Here is a 17553-nt window from a genome sequence, read left to right as displayed (position 1 = left end):
CTTACATTCAATCCATATTTTGCTCATACAAAAAGGTGAATACTCTCTCTCTCTCTCTCTCTCTCTCTATATATATATATATATATATATTCTTTATTTTGGTGGATGTTTGATTCTTTAGATTGATAAATTTTTATGTTTAACTCTACTTTAGATTGATTTGATTTGGTTATATTTTAATTTATTATCTTTTTAGTATTATTTTATTTATTTGTGACATGCTATCCTTTGAAATTATAGAATGATTTACTATTATTCTATTACATAGCATGACTTGGATAATTTGGTGTTAAGAACTATACATTTTTCTTTTAAATATTTTTCTACTCATCTTATTTTATATAATTTTATTATTTGTCTCACATTCTCTTCCAAAAAAGGTGATTGCTTTCTCTCTCTCTCTCTCTCTCTCTCTCTCTCTCAATTATTAATTCTTTCTTGCAATTGTAAATTTAGATTAATGAATTTTTTTTGTGTCTCTACTTTTGGATGATACATTTTGGTGGTGTGTTTCTTGAGTTATTTATCACATGCACTCTCTATCTTATAGTTTTGGTTTGAGTTAATTTTTAGATATTTAAGAAGTGAGATGATTATTTATTTGAATATCTCTATAAATTATTTGAGTAATATCAATTGTAAATTTGTAATGAGGTTTGATTATCATGATAATCTTCTTAAGAGAATGAGAAATTCAAATAATTAATATTGGAATTTAAAAATTTTAGTTGTAGAAAAAAAACCATAACACACTATACAGAAGTTTGAATAAAATAGATCACTTGAAAAAAAAAAATAGTATTTCTATCTTTCATCTCAAAAAATATAATAGACTAATATCAATCGAATGCACCAAAGTTTTTTAATAATAAAAAAACTCAAAGTAATAGAATGATATATTTGTAGAGATGGGGAAATGAAAAACAATTTTAGAAATAATATCTCCAGTACGTTTTATAGAATAAATCATATATTATAAAATGTTACAAAATAGTTGTATATTCCCACGCATCGTGTGGGTCTGCAACTAGTTTAGATAAAAACAGAGTCAACTCCTTTGGCTACAACTTGCAAACAAGAGAACAACAAAATTCCATCTAGCACTCCTATTTGATGTAGAACAGATAGCATAGTCCTTCCTGGAGTAGCAAGGGTGCTGGAAGTCACGGAGTAAGATCAAGGGGGGTGCTAGTAGAGGCTATTGGGGCGACGATATTGGAATTGCATGAAATTTGGCAGGTTGAAGGGAAACAACATTTTGATCCAGACTCAAAATCTCGAGCATCTCTTAAATTTAGACAAATTTCTTCGTTAAGGCCCAGAAAATAGTGTTTTTGTTATTTATAGTAATATTTTTTTCCTTAAAGTTATTTTAAAGAGTCAAAATAAGGTCCCATTTGTTTTGAGATTTTTCTTAGAGATAGTATTTTCAATTTTTGCAATTATTTCAATTTTGCTATTTTTGGCAAAAACTACTATTTTGCCACCTAATTACATGATTAGTGCAAATTAGGGTTTTTGAGCGTTTTCCTAGCCACCTAGGGTTTCTTTTTATTATTTAAACATATTGTAGCCTCCAAGGTAGTTTAGTTTTCAAATTTATAAAAATACAAATTTTGTCTATTTTTCTTTGATGATTCTAGAACCCTTTCACCTCGTGAATTTAATGGACCCCTCGTGAATTCAAGGTTTTCATTAAGAAGCTAACATGTTTTGTTTCTTTTTTCATTTAGAAGCTAACATTTTTAGTTTCTTTTCCATTCAAAAAGCAACGTGTTTGTTTTCTTGTAACTTCCCTGATATTACTATTACACACTGACTAAAGCAACAACTTAATCTATAAAAAACACTAGTAAACATAATTGGCCTTGGCCATAAGTGCCATTATCATATCAAAGAAGTATGTCCCATCTAGAGCTTAAAACTTTGTGAAGAATGATATTTCCAGCCATAACAACATGCTCTATTTTGGCTCTAATATCCCATTTAATTCTCTATATAATTTGTTACTCTATCAAAACAACTCCTCCATGACATATGCTATTACTTTGCAACCATATATGGTAAATTGTAGCCCACTAGACCAGTTTGCAAAAGGTAGCTCTAAAACTTTGCCCTTTAAAATAGTCACCCCCGTTGGACTATTTCATCTCAAATAATAGGAACATCAGTCACTAGGCAAAGCCCCATAATATGCTTCCAAATTCTCTTGGTGAAGGAGCACTCAAAATACAAATGTTCCCTACTCTCTATTTTATTTCTATAGAATGCACAATAACTATGTCGGAGAAACCCCATTGCATCAATATATTTTTTTCTAGTCAACCTATTTTTCAAAGTAAGCCACCCCATAGAAGCATGTTTTTGTATTGCTTGAGGAAACCATAAAAGCATGTTTTTCCACCATACCACTTCCATCTCTTTACGCCTTAACTGATTTAATATATATTATTTTATATCTAACAAAAAATTATATCATGTTAGTCTTTAAAATAAACTAGAAAGATCACATAAACGAAGCTATAGAATTAATATTTCCAAAAGAAAATTTTAGGTGGCCTGCTGATAACTTTTTTAGACCTTGCAAAAGTCAAAGATTTATGCCTTGAATAAGACCTTCTATTTTTTTTTTTCTTACAACATTAGATTATGATAATAGTTTTAAAATTTAAAAACATATATAGATAATAGATTTATTAACTTAAAATAGAGGCTAAAATGCAAAAAAACACATTTTAAGTCCTCTATTAATTTCCCCATTAGTAACTCCCAAAACTATGTTATTTTGATTTTCTAAAATTTCTTTAATTATAAAAAAGTTCCAGAAAACTATAAAATAAAAAAAATAAAAAAACATTTTCCCAACCATATTTTTTAGAATTATTTTTCATTTTTGCACCATAATTAAAAAAAGAAAAGACATATAAAGACGAAAAAAAAAAAACTAAAAAATATGCTCCACAGAAGCATCAAACTCATAATAACTAATCTACACACAATTTCTGCACATTCAAACGTAAATCCATTCGCAAAAGTCCAAAGCACTTGAAGAAAGTTTTTTCTCTACAGCAAAAGCATGACCTGAACGGTTTACGCTGAGAGAGTGGGAGACGAAGCCATTGAACTTGACAAATGGGTCGATAAGTATGGGTTCGGATCTACAAAACATACAGGAGATTTGTGTGTTCCTGTACCCGACTCCTCTAAGATTTGCAGCCAAGTGAGGTTGATCCAGGCATTTCAGGGTTCGGCGTCGTCGGATTTGGTGTGGGAAGCAATTTTTTTATAAAAAATATATTTAATTTTTCTAGATCTGGGTTTCCTTGGCTGATTTTAGTATTGTTCTTGTTATTAAATGGTGTTTCTTTCACTGGCGACGTAAATTTTTGTTTCTAAATTTTTGTGATTGGATTGTTCTATAGTTTGTTTGGTTGCGTGGAAAGTTTTATGGATTGCTGGGGAAAATTTGCTGGATGTTTTTGGTAAAATATATCAATATCTTTTTAATTTATTTTTTCTGAAAAAGAAAATTTTTTATTAGATTTTTGGATTTATTTTAATTGTAAAACCTAAAACAATGTAGTTTTGAGGTCACTAATGGTACAATTCTAACAGAAACTAATGGGGGTACTGATTTGAATCATGTTGAAATTTAAAGGATTGAATTGAATAAAATTAAAAAGTAAAGTTAGAATGCTGAAATTAATTTTGGTCATATTTAGACTTATGTTTTACATTTTTGCCTAAAATAATTGTCACTTTACATATCTAAACATATACAAGTTAATATAAGGACAATATAGTTTCATCTCTAATTCTCCAAATGCAAAATAAAAAATGGGATTTTACTTTTGATTTTAAAAAAAAAAAAAAAATTTCAAAAAGTGAATATTTATAAGTTTATTGAAAATGCATTGTTTGAAATTGTTGTGCTTAAAAAAAAAAAAGTGAGGCTTCAAAGACTGTAATTTGAACAAGTGTAGCTTTAAACCACTGTATCAAGTAGGAATATAATTATACATTTAGTATATAAATGTTTTATCAAAGAAATTGAGTAGAAAACAATGATAAAAAAAACATAATTCAACTTTAAATCGTGTTGAAAATACTTTCTTCAAGGTGACAATGTGCCCCCTGCTTAAAAGAGTTTTCTGTTGGGTTATAAGAAATTCACCTCCATGCAACAAAATCACCAATTGCAAACAACAATATATTCTGAAGGGTTTTTTTTCCAAAGAATTCTTTCAAGAATTGTATTAGGCCAACAATATATTCTGAAGATAATGCTCCCTCATTACTCAAACAGCCACGCTTACTGCAATGACGATAATGTGTTTACTGCCACCTTGCTTTGCAAAATTAGACATATTTGAATTTGAATCAAGTATATTCATCTTGAAACTTTATTACATATGAAACTTTAACACACATCACGCACAAACTCAGACACAATTATTTCAAATCCACACATATTACATCAAATTAGAAAGTACAATCACCCTGACTTATTTCAAGAAAACTTCAACGCCAAGCTGTAAACAAATTAACAAGATGATATGGCTTTGGAATGACCTTATTATTTGGAAATGGCCGTCTGGAAGGCATAGAAATTAAACCAAGTAATTCTCAGCAAATAAAATTTTACCTTTTGCATATTTACTTTGGTGTTAAGTTTTTGCAGAAGTTATCGCAGGGTCCTGGGGGAGAGTTGACAGAATACCAAGTCTGAGTGATAGTTAGAGCAAGTGCTAACAATGCGCCAAAGAAAGCAATGAACGTCCAGGGACTACTGAAATAGTCGTGAAAGACTTGAGCTATCCAGGTCATCCACTTGCTCCTATAGTGCTTCTGAATTTGTGATCTGACATCCCTGTATATTTCGATGTTAGGCACCAAGTCGGTGCCTATCTCATTGAAAAGTTTAGCCACTTCTTCATCGCTGCCAAGGAAATTGTGGAGTATCTGTGCTTTCCTTAGCTTCTTAACATCGTAGGCTTCATCGATTAGTGAATCAAGGAAGGATATATAAGAGGTGACCCCAAAATCATTTTCAAAATCCAGACACCTTTCATATGCTATCAAGTTCAGGAACTTAGGCCTTGTTGAGTCATCCACAACAATTGGAGGAAGGTGAAGTTGTCCACGAAAAAGAAATTGTTTAGTGAATTTTATCTCACTCAAGTAACAATTTTCACCACGTTTCAAATGGATACCTGCTGTTTTAAGCTCCTGGACATTGCGATAGGATTGCCAGTACTCTTGGACATTTTGTATATTTTGGTTGATTTCACCAACCTTTCCATCATGAATGTACCCTTGTCCATGAAGCATTCGTGTCCTCAGATGGTCAAGAAGATGGACGGGCTCTTTAGCCACTGATATGGTATGATCTTGTAGCTTCACCTCATAGTGGCTTTCTTCTTTCGCACTTTGTGCTTGTTGTGGCTTCGATCTTTGGCAGAGTCTCCACGATAACCAATTCGATTGCTGATCCTCTGGTACCTTAACGTGCGAGTCAATGTAAGTTTCAATTGATTTGCTCAATTCTTCTTTCTTCACACTCAAGCTCATCAACCATGTGAGTAGACGATAGGGAAGTTGATTCTCCAGCAAGAACAAATCCTGTTGCCCAAATGCTACACTATCCGTTTTTATATTCAACTCTTTGAACTTGTTGTTAGTTGCACAATATATGTACTGTAATATTGCACAGCCATCCACGAACAAAATCGAAGTGAGAGCCTCATCATCATATGCCTTGGTCAACTCCTCCTCGAAGCATGTCCTCAATTCATAGATTTTCTCCTTAATCATGTTGTATACATCTTCCATATTCTTACCGCTACCTTTAATGAAACCTTCAATGAATTCATATGTCAACAGTAGCTTGTAATTCTCTCCTAGCTGGTAATTTGGATTACCATGATGGATCGGACCGAGTGATACCACTTTTGGCTCATAATTCTTGTGGAAATCGTCTTGTTCTCGCAGATAGAATATAACCTTTTGTATCTTTGGTGTTTGAGATTGATTCATCACATTTTTTTTTGCCTCCCTTATTTTTTCAAGCTTTGCCTTGAGATTAGTAATTCCGATTGAAATGCTGGGCACCTGGGGCTCCTCAGTGATACCTATGCTTGTTTCACCTTCTTCTCTTCCGGGCATTGAAAGTTCGCACCAAAGAAGGCAATTGAATTTTGTAAGTATGCTGTCCTAACTCGTATTTACTGTAATTTATTCTTGACATAGTACGTGGAAACTTTAGCTTTAGAAATTAGGACTGTCGCTCTTATTTGAATATAGACACTTTCCTAAATCGACTATCTTTTATGATGGATTAACATATCAAGCTTGGAATATAATCTATAAGATATATCTAAAAAGTGCAAAATAAATTGAAACTTGCTTTATATCTTTATCCATTATGAAAGATTGATGTTGAACATGCGTAATTTCAACTTCTTTTCTACTAATATACCAAGTCGGGGGACAGGGATCATCTATTCTATTAAATTAAAGACAATACACAAATGTTGAATGATACAGTGAATAGGCTTGTTTCTTCTTACTTTATTTACCTCGTTAGTTTGGCATGGCATGATGTATTATTTTGTAGCAAAGGTAGAGCTAGAAAATGTTTGTAGGAGGCAAAAATTTGTCAAACCAATTACAATATGCCAAGTCAAAATTTAGTGACAAATTCCAAATTTATGTGTCATTAAATTAATTAAACAAATGATGACATGTGTCATCCAAGTTGACATCACATTGGTATATTGAAATTTGCCATGTGTCGTCATTTGACCTACAAGATAAAGATAAATTTTCTATTCAAAATTTATGGATAGCTAGCATGTAACTCCATGCATATGCATTGATGCATTTAAAAAATTTTATTATAAAAATATAAATAATTAGTCAAATTAATTTTTTTTTAAAGCATGTAACACATGCATTCATGCATACATATAGAAACATTTAAATTTAAACACAATTTTCATCATAAAATATAGATAATTATTCAAATTACTTTTTTAAGGTAAACGTAATTAGTCACATACTAAAATTCTTACCGAAATTTAATACTACCTATGATCATTTTTTTTTCTTCTAATTTTTAACAAAATAGAATGTGTGGTGATTTTTGTTATGTGGTAATTTTTATTTTATTTATTTTTTGAGAAACATATGGTGATTTTTATTGAGCCTATGTGATTTTTTTTTAAGTTTTTTTTATTTTTTATTTTTTTTTATTTTTTTTATTAATATTATATTCTGTAAGGTTGAATTTAATCAACCATGTGTTGGCTTTATTCCGTGACAAATTTGCTTGTAATACAGCATTTAGAAACCTTGTATTTAGATGGGAATTATGTAAGGGTAGTGTGTGAGAGAGTGCGAAGAAATGCTCAAGACTGTGCAGTGAAGCAGGGACTCGCGACTTGATCTCGCGGGAGGCTCGTGGCTTGCAAGCCGCCAAAAGTTACATACGCACAGAGCATGCAAGGGAGCTGAACAGTCATGCCAGCTGGAGCACTACAGGACAAAAATCCAGACTGGCCATTCAGCTAGCTCGCGGCTTGAACTCGCGACTCAGTCAAGTCGCCAGCCAACCCTGTTTTGGAAAAACTGACCCTTCGCATTCCATTCTTACACCAGTATAAATACCCCTCATTCCCACAGAATATGGGTGGCTATTCAGAAAGAAAAACCCTAAGAGAGGTTTCTTCAAAACACCCACCCAATTAGAGAGAGCTACTTATTCTTAGAGAGAAATCTTTGTAGTCTCTTCTCATTCCCTCTCTTAGGGGTGTCCAAGGACCCGCATCAACCGACCCGCTCGCCCGAAACTGCCCGAACCGAAGGTCCACAGACAGTTCTGAATCCAGCTACGGTCGGTCACAGATTGGGAAGAAAACAACCCGAATAGGTCGGTTCGGATCCGGGTTTCAAAATATTTCACCCAGAAAACCCGAACCGACCGAATTATTTATAAAAAAAAAAAAAAAAAAAGTAGATTTGACATTTCAGTGATTCAGTCTTCAGTCTTCCAGTCTCCAGAACAGCCCATGCCTTGCCCAGCCCGAGACTCAAAGCTCACACCTTCCCAACATAAACATCAGCCGTTCATCACAAAATAAAATTTAAAATGAATGGTCTTAATGAGAGTAAGACAGACCATGATATGACCGGTTCAGTGGCACAATAATCTATTTTAAACCAACGGCTATAATCTAAGATGAAAAGGAAATCTAACGGTGAGAATTAAATGTGAAGATCTGATATCTCTCAACTAGTCTCAAGAGTCTCTTCAGCCTCCACTCTTCTCTTTAGTTTTCGCTTCAGAGACAGACACCCCTAATGGACATGGCTTCCCTTTCACGCCTCCTCCTTCCCTTTTCACTCTTCCTCATCTCTTCAGTCTTCATTTCTTCAGTCTCAGACTCTCGGGTCTTTACTTGCTCTCTCAAACTCTCTCAAACTCTCACAATCTCACACTCTATAAAGTCTAAACCGTTTCCCCAAATCCAAAGTTCCAAACTATTGTTTCTCCAAAATCCAAATCCAGATTCTAAAGAACAAACCCTAGCCGCCTCCAATGCCGTTACCCAGTCCCCTCTCCGCCTCCAACGCCTAGTGCCACCGCCGCTGTCCACTCCTCTCTCCATAGCTACCGCTGGAGTCATCCCGTGTACTCTTCACTGAGTCAATAAGGTAATTTTTCTTTGTTTCTCATCTTTCTTTTATGTTAATCTCGTTGGTTTCATTTGTGATGGAAGTCAAATGTTCAAATCAAATAAACCCAAAGATTCATACTATGAAACCCTAACTAAAAAAAACTTAGAAACCCTAACTACTTAACTTTTGTTCTGTGTTCTTTTCTTTAATCAATTTTGATCCTATTTTAATTTTATACAGGATTGAAAGCTGACTCCCAAGTATCATTATCTGCCCTTAAGTATGAGCTTGCCATACACCCACGGTTTCCTCATCCCGTGTACTCTTCACTAAGTCAGTAAGGTAATTTTTCTTTGTTTCTCATCTTTCTTTTATGTTAATCTCGTTGGTTTCATTTGTGATGGAAATCAAATGTTCAAATCAAATAAACCCAAAGATTCATACTATGAAACCCTAACTAAAAAAAACTTAGAAACCCTAACTATTTAACTTTTGTTCTGTGTTCTTTTCTTTAATCAATTTTGATCCTGTTTTAATTTTATACAGGATTGAAAGCTGATTCCAAGTATCATTATCTGCCCTCAAGTTTGAAACCCATACACCCACGGTTTTCTTCAAGGTATGGTTTTTGCATTCCTTTGTATTTAGTTAAAAAAAAAAAATGTAGTGACTGACTGACTGGTGATTGTTCATTTGTTTGATATTTCTTTTTACAAAAGGGGCAGAGTAATTTAAATGATAAATAGAATGTTGAAAGGGAAACTATTGAATGTAACTCATTAGAGTTGTTTTTAAAGTTTTAGAACATTTACGTTGCTTTGTATGAGAAGATTGTTATGATGTGATTAGTAGAATGTTGAAAGGGAAATTATTGAATTTAATTCATGAGAGTTGCACTAATGTGGCTTGCAGATGCTTTTGATTTTGCTTTTCTATTAGTTTGTAGCTTTGTATGTTCTGTATTGCCCAAATTAGACAATGTTTATTTAACATTTTGGTTATAGCATCTTATGGAAGTTTTAGTTTACCTTGCTTTGTATGAGAAGATTGTTATGATGTGATTAGTAGAATGTTGAAAGGGAAACTACTGATTTAGTTCATGAGAGTTGCATTAATGTGGCTTGCAGATGCTTTTGTTTTTGCTTTTCTATTAGTTTGTAGCTTTGTATGTTCTGTATTGCCCAAATTAGACAAGGTTTATTTAACATTTTGGTCATAGCATCTTATGGAAGTTTTAGTCTACCTTGCTTTGTTTTTAACACATTTAACACCTAGAAGTTGATTATATGAGAAGATTGTTATGATGTGAACAAAGTTGATTTAACATTTTGGTTATAGCATCTTATAGAAGTTTTAGTTTGCTTTGTTTTGTTTTTAACACATTTAACACAAGTTTTAGAACATTTACCTTGCTTTGTATGAGAAGATTGTTATGATGTGATTAGTATGATCATGCAATTTGTCACTGCTAAGAAGAGATCTGTGATCTTGCATGTCCCTAATTAATTTACTTCATTGAGTTATCTGTGATCTTTCTTTCTAATAATCTCTTTTGATTATGTTTATTAAAATGTTTGCTTCCAGGATACTGGTTTTCCTTTTTGGTGTGTGTGCTTATTATTTATTATTATTATTAAAGCTATTAATTATACTTGTTACTCTAGTTTGCTAATATGTATTTTTGTTTTTTTAGGTCATGGAAACCAACACTAATGAACCCTTTGTCCAAACACCAGCTGCTACAGAAGATGATATTCCCACCCAAGTTGAGGATTCTGCTGCTACCCAAGCTGCTTCCCAAGCTAAAGCAGCTGCTGCTTCTGAGTTGCCCCCAGTTCCACCATGCCAAGTGAGTATGACAGCTCCTGTTAGTGGTAGTTGTAGTGGTAGGAAAAAGTCTGTTGTTTGGGGTCACTTTGAAAAAGTAAAGATAGGTGAGGATGATACTAGTAAGACTAAGGCTATTTGTAATTATTGTCAAAAATCTTATAATGCTGATAGTAAGAGTTGTGGTACCAGTAATTTGTTAGCTCATGTGCCAATATGTCCCAAGAACCCTAATAGAGAAGATGTAGTTAAAGGGCAGAAAACATTAGCTTTTGTACCCAAAAAGGATGGAGAAGACGGATTGCACCTTGTGTCAACATCCTTTTCTATTGAGGCTTCTAGAAAGGCATTGGCTGAAATGGTTATAATTGATGAGTTGCCTTTTAGGTATGTCGAGGGGTATGGGTTTAAGAAATTTGTTAGTACCTTGCAACCTAAGCTTAGATTAAAGGATATCCCATCTCGTCAAACTGTGGTTAGGGATGTGATTGGCATTTATAATAGTGAGAGAGAGAAGCTAAGGAAATCCTTGAAGGGTTGTAGGGTGTGTCTCACTACGAACACATGGACTTCTATTCAAAATTTAAATTATATGTGTCTGACTTGTCACTTTATTGATGATGCTTGGAAATTGCATAAGAGAATTCTAAATTTTTGTAAAGTTGAAGACCACAAGGGGGAGACTATAGGTAGAAAGATTGAGATGTCGTTGCGTGAGTGGGGTATTGATGGGATATTCACCTTGATAGTAGATAATGCTAGCTCAAATTTAACAACAATTAAATTTTTGCAAAGGGTGACTAAAGATTGGAATGGGGCAGTTTTAGGAAATGAGTACATGCACATGAGGTGTCGTGCCCATATCCTAAATCTCATTGTGGGGGAGGGTTTAAAAGAGATAGATGCATCTGTTGCTAAGGTGCGTGAAGCTGTGAGGTATGTGAAGTCCTCACCCAATAGAAGTCAAACTTTTAAGAGTTTTATGGAGAGGTTAGGTATGGAGTCCAAGAGTCTTCTCAGTCTAGATGTACCTACTAGGTGGAACTCGACCTATATCATGTTAGAAACTGCTGAAAAATTTGAGAAAGTGTTTTTCCGAATGGATTTTGAAGATGATGGTTATTTGTCGTACTTTAGGACCAAGGAAGATAGTGGTGGTTTGGGGTCTCCATGTATGATTGATTTCCAAAATTGTAGGGTGTTTGTGACTTTCTTAAGGCTGTTTTATAATGCAACAAAGAAATTTTCTGGTTCATTGTATGTTACTTCAAATGCCTTCTATGATGAGATCTTTGTTATTCAGGAGAGTATTTCCAATTTAGTTAAATCCCAAAACACTCTCTTGAAAAGCACAGCCACAAACATGCAAACTAAGTTTGAGAAGTATTGGGGGGAAGGGGAGAAAATTAATCCTCTTTTGTATGTGGCTGTGGTCTTTGATCCACGAAAAAAATTGAGGTTTTTGAAGTTTTCATTTTTTGAAATTTATGGGAATGCAGTTGCTGAAGTGATGGTTGATAAGGTGAAAGACCTTTTGTTTAAGTTGCATAATTTTTACAATTGTATTCATTCACCAAATGTGCAAGATCAAAGTGGGAGTGAGAGGACAGAATTGGAAACTGATGCTAGTGATCCATATGTTATGGTTCACTCGCGATATGAGCGTTTTTTCCAAGTTGAGCAATCTGTAGGTTGTAGTAATGAGCTTGAGAGGTATTTGGCTGAAAACTGTGATGGTAGAAAGGATGCAAATTTTGAGATATTGGAGTAGTGGAGGGACAATTGTAATAGGTACCAAGTGTTGTTTAAAGTAGTTAAGGATGTGCTGGCTGTGCCAGTTTCCACTGTTGCATCTGAGTCAGCATTTAGCACTGGAGGTCAAATTGTTGATCCATTTCGAAGTGCATTATCTCCTCTCATGGTTCAAAACCTTGTATGTTCACAAAATTGGCTTCAAGCCACAGTTCCAATTTCTCATCGCCAATCAAGGGATGATGTTGAGGCATTGGAGGAGGAGTTACTTGACTTAGGTAATATGCTTAAATTCTGAAACTTAGTGTATTAATTTTATTGAATGTCTCATGTATTCAAGCAAAATTTAATCTATTGTGTTTATTTCCTATTATTTTCTAGTTTTAAATCAACAACCAGCAAATACAAGCTCAAGCAAGGGTACCACTTCAGGCAAACGACCCTTGATTAGCATTGATGATTAATCAGTGACTTGGTATGATTCTGCCTTTATAGCCCCTTACTATTATATACTTGTTTTCCTTACTAGTTGGTCTTGTACTTGGTACTAATGTATTATTTGTTGAATATTTTTTTGTCTATTGTAGGAGGATGGTAATTTATTTTGTAAAGAAGGCAGCATTTTGGAAATATTTTGGAAGCTTTTTGGACATATTGCTTTCTAACTTGTAACAATACTCAACTGTCAATACTTATAGAAAAGAAATCTTAGTTCATAGGTTTTCTTTTCTATTAGTTATAGACTTATAAACTATAGAGTAGTCATTCAATGCTTTGGAAAAGCTATTTTTTGGAAATACCTATGGTATTTGATTGTTGTAATTAATTATATAGCTTGGAACTTTGTATAACTAGCAAGCTTTCTGCCTTATGGGTTACTGCCCAAAAAACTTGCAGTGACTGCCTTTATGTTACTAAGTATATATATATCTGTTGGAATATTGCATTATAGGATTATTTGTTGTGATTTATTTTATTGCTGGAAAATTGGAAATATTATTTGTTATGGACCTTGTGGTTTGCAGGATATATGGGTGTTGAGCAGTTTACTGCCTAGGAGTTTATTGTGTTGTTTAGCAGATTATATATTATTTTGTTTGTTTATTTTTTGTTCTTAATGTGGGAAAGATTATGTATTGGGATTGATAGGTGCCTCTTGTTCCAGATCACAAGTAACTAAAAAATAAGGGACTTTTTGGTGTGTTGTGTTGATCACAGGTGATAAAAAGAATAAGCTTTATTTGGGCCTTTTGATTTGTCCTGATTGATGGCCCAATAGGTCTAGTTTTGTTAAGCTGTTTATTGTATTGTTTAACAGATTATATTTTATTTTTTGCGTTTATTTTTTGTTCTTAATGTGGGAAAGATTATGTATTGGGTTCTTGTTCCAGATCATAAGTGACTAAAAAATAAGAGACTTTTAGGTGTGTTGTGTTGATCACAGGTGATAAAAAGAATAAAGCTTTATTTGGGCCTTTTGATTTGTCCTGATTGATGGCCCAATAGGTCTAGTTTTGTTAAGCTGGAAGCTCTATTTAAAAATAAATTAAGTAAAAAGGCCCTAAAAAATGTATTTTCTGTAATTTTAACTCTGTCAAAAAGTCCGGCCCAATCTGAGGCCCAGACCCGTGAAACCGATGACTCCGACCCGAACAACCTGATTACCCGATATGTCGGATCCGACCCGATATTCGGTCGAATACGGATCCCAAATTCAGGAAACCGAATCAATCGGGTCGAGTTCGGTTTGGGCCCAAAACCGACCCGGCCCGACCCGTGGACACCCCTACCCTCTCTCATTGTCATACCTATTGAGAGGAGATTTCTATCCAAACACTACCCACACCCATGTAGAGTGTTGAGTGTTTTTGGAGCTTTGGGAAGCATTGGAAGATGCCAAGGATGGCGGATGCTATGGATTATAGCGGAATCCGGTAAGCTAGAAAAGAAAAAGGTTCGGCGCAACTTCATTGGAGCAAGAAGCTTGGAGGGTTTAGGTACATCGGGTAGATTAGGCTTGGAGGGTCTATTGCTGTTCATGTATCCCAACTACATTTTCTAGTGGATTATTGACCGCTTAGAGGGCCGCGGAGAGGTTTTATGCCGAGGGCTTCGGTTTCCTCTTCGATAACACATCGTGTGTTGTCCTTGTGTTTGCATCTCTCTTCCCTGAATCTTTGCCTTTTATTTTCTGCTGTGGATGTGATTTTAATTGGCTTAGATTGGTAACCAATTCTGTTTATAGCTTGTGTTCATTTTCCGCACACTTAGTGTTTGTCATAAAACTTGAATTGATTGTTTTGTAATTGGGAGTCTAAACGTTCAAGGGTATTTATACACATATTTGAACTTTCATATTCTTAATATTTTGCACTCATTAACTCACTTGACATAAAAATTAAAAAACTTAAGTAGACACATGGCATTAGCTTAAGTGGATAATTATGATGTAGTTCCCACATAAATTTAGACATATGGTGCAAAATTGGATTATAATTTCAAATTCTAATTCAATTTTCTCTAAGTTTTACCTATTAATATATATATATATATATATATTTATATATATGACTTATAAATTTGATTTTTTTTTTTTAGTTATATGATTATGTTTCTTATGGTTTATTATATTGGAATCCTCGTTTTCTATACTAAATTAACTAATTTGGCACAAAAATTTAAAAATTTAGATTAGATAGGACACGTGGCACAAAATTAAACTCTAATTGAAATTCAATTTTTACACTAAATTAATTCACTTGACACAAAATTCTAAAATTTAGATTAGATGAGACACATGACGCAAATTAGACTCTAATTGAATTTCAATTTAAAATTTAATTGGATTTTATCTCTACTTTACCTATTATTAGATATATAGATTATCTTTATTAAAATAAATAAATAAACTAAAGATAAATTTCCTATTCAATATTTATGGATAATTATCTTTATTAAAATAAATAAATAAATAAAATAGAGATAATTATTTATTTTTGTTGCTTATTATCTTTATGAAAATATGAACTTTATCAAAATAGATAAATAGAGATAATTATCTCTAAGCAAAATTTGGGCCAATCAGAGTTTACTACATATCTTCAAGTATATCAATTCAAAGTGGAGTTTATACTCTGAAACCCCTATAAATAGAGGACATCCCCTTTCATTTTCAACACCAAGTTTTCAAGAAGACCAAGTTCGGGAGAAATTCGGTCTCAAAGCTTTATTAAAGAATCAAAACAGTGTTGTTGGTGATTTTTTTATTAGATTTCCAGATTTATGACCTTTTATTTTCACGCATGTGTTATGTAAGGTTGAATTTATTTAATCATGTGTTAGCTTTATTTTGTGCCAAATTTGCTTGTATTTTAGTAATTAGATACTCTGTATTTAGATGAGAATTATGTAAGGGCTGTGTGTGTGAGAGTGTGAAGAAAACTTAAGATGTGTGCACTCAAAGGAGTCTCATGACTGGATCTCGCAACTGGCAAATTGTCAAAGTGGCACACGTGTAAAGCATGTAGGGAGTTGAAGGGTCACGACAGCTGGAGCATTATAGGACAAAAAGTACAGTTTGGCCTGATAGTTATCTCGCGACTTAGACTCGTGATTAGTTCCAGTCGTGAGGCCGAGTTGCTAGAATGCCCTGTTTGGATGAAATATGCCTTTCCACATTCCTCACGTACCCTTTTATAAATACCCTTATATCCATGATATGTAGAGAGTTTCCTGCAGAGAGAATTTTGAGAGAGAAACCCTAAAGAAAAATAAGATTGATTAATCCACAATCTTAATCTTTTGATTCTCCAAATTCTTCTACTCTCACCCTTTCCATTGACATACCCTTGAGAGGTTCATTTGCCAAATCTTTATCTCACCATATCCATATTAGTGAGGAGTTATTTTGGTGCTTGGGATTTGGTTGATGTAATGGGCTTATTGCGGGATCCGGTAAACTAGAGAAGACAAGGTTTGGCGTAACCCTATTAGAGCAAGAAGCTTGGAGGGCTTAGGTGCATCAGGTAGATTAGGCTTGGAGGGTTTATTGCTATTCATGTATACCAACTTCATTCTCTAGTGGATTATTTGACTGCTTGGAGGGTGGCAGAGAGTTTTTTTGCCAAGTATTTCGGTTTCCTTTTCGATAACACATCGCCGTGTTATTTTTGTGTTTGCTTCTCTCTTCCCTTACTCTTTATTATTCAATTACTGCTATGTTTGTGATTAATTTTGGTTTAGAGTGTTTTACCAATTTGGGTTTAGATTATATTCATCATTCCGCACATATACTTTTTGTATATAAGCTTGTGTTGGTATTTTTACATTTGGGGGTCTAAACGTTTATTGGTGTTTTATACGCTATTTGAACATTCATATTATGAACAAAATCTTGAAGTAGGGCTTTGGTGCTTTCATACGCTTTCATATTGAAAGCACAGATATGGGCACAGGTCGTGTATGGACATGACACTTATAAGACACAAATATGACACATATAAGACATGAGTACAGGCGTACAGCACCCAAATTACATTATCCAATTCTCTTGAAATTGCTTTCATTCAGTGTTGTGCACAAACTATTTGTTAGAATGCCACACACAAGTTCATATTGCGTAAATCATTGTGTGAACTTCATGTACTCTAGCCTAGCACATGCGCTGTCATCATACATGGTTAGGAGTGCATGGACTTGCTTGATTGCCTTGCAACTACCTGTTCTGGAGATTGGAGCTGCTGTGTTTGTTGATGATCTGTCAGAGAAGGACCTTGATAGACCTTTGTGGAAGGGTTATTCAGAAGCAGCTGAAGTAAAAAATACTGCAAAAATGCATATCAAATGGTGTCAAGTTTCCCCAAGCTAAAGTTATTAAGGTTATTCATGAGGAGCCTAAATCTTTGTTGATTTGCAATGATAGTTTCACAGTTCAGGCTGCCATGGTTCTTGTTGTGACTGGCTTTTCTAGATGCCTTGTTCAGTATGACAAGCCCTATAATCCTGGTTACCGAGTGGCTGATGGGATTTTGGCTGAGGTTGAAGAACACCCATTTTATGTAAACAAAATGGTTTTCATGGACCAGAGAGATTCAAATCTGAACAACAATGTGGAGCTGAAAGAGAGAAATTGTAGGATCCCCACTTTTCTATATGCAATTCCCTTTTTCTCTGACAGGATATTAATTTTTTTAGGAAACTTCCCTAGTTGCTCTGCCTGGAGTGCCTTTGGAAGATATCAAGGAAAGAATGGTGGCTAGATTAAGGCACTCAGGCATAAAAATGAAAAGCATTGAA

General features: G+C 34.0%; 2 protein-coding genes and 1 pseudogene across 2 annotated transcripts; 2 read left to right on the top strand and 1 right to left on the bottom strand.

Moving 5' to 3' along the window:
• Nucleotides 1-4399: 4399 nt before the first annotated feature.
• Nucleotides 4400-6239, bottom strand: LOC126693530 (UPF0481 protein At3g47200-like). The gene is made up of 2 exons (XM_050389508.1): nt 4646-6239; nt 4400-4594 (listed from the first exon to the last, which is right to left on the bottom strand). The coding sequence occupies exon 1, from the start codon at nt 6163-6165 to the stop codon at nt 4657-4659; it is 1509 nt and encodes a 502-aa protein (XP_050245465.1). The 5' UTR covers nt 6166-6239; the 3' UTR covers nt 4400-4594; nt 4646-4656.
• A 1910-nt stretch (nt 6240-8149) lies between these two features.
• Nucleotides 8150-13315, top strand: LOC126691448 (zinc finger BED domain-containing protein RICESLEEPER 1-like). Its single transcript, XM_050386495.1, has 7 exons — nt 8150-8168; nt 8920-9012; nt 9226-9298; nt 10264-10270; nt 10373-12219; nt 12298-12536; nt 13284-13315. Exons 1-7 carry the CDS (start codon nt 8150-8152, stop codon nt 13313-13315), a joined length of 2310 nt encoding a protein of 769 aa, XP_050242452.1.
• A 3556-nt stretch (nt 13316-16871) lies between these two features.
• Nucleotides 16872-17516, top strand: LOC126691447 (lycopene beta cyclase, chloroplastic/chromoplastic-like; annotated as a pseudogene).
• Nucleotides 17517-17553: the final 37 nt, after the last annotated feature.

The sequence above is a fragment of the Quercus robur genome, chromosome 7 (assembly GCF_932294415.1).
Source record: "Quercus robur chromosome 7, dhQueRobu3.1, whole genome shotgun sequence".
Lineage (NCBI taxonomy): Eukaryota > Viridiplantae > Streptophyta > Magnoliopsida > Fagales > Fagaceae > Quercus > Quercus robur.
This window is presented reverse-complemented; position numbering and strand designations above follow the sequence as displayed.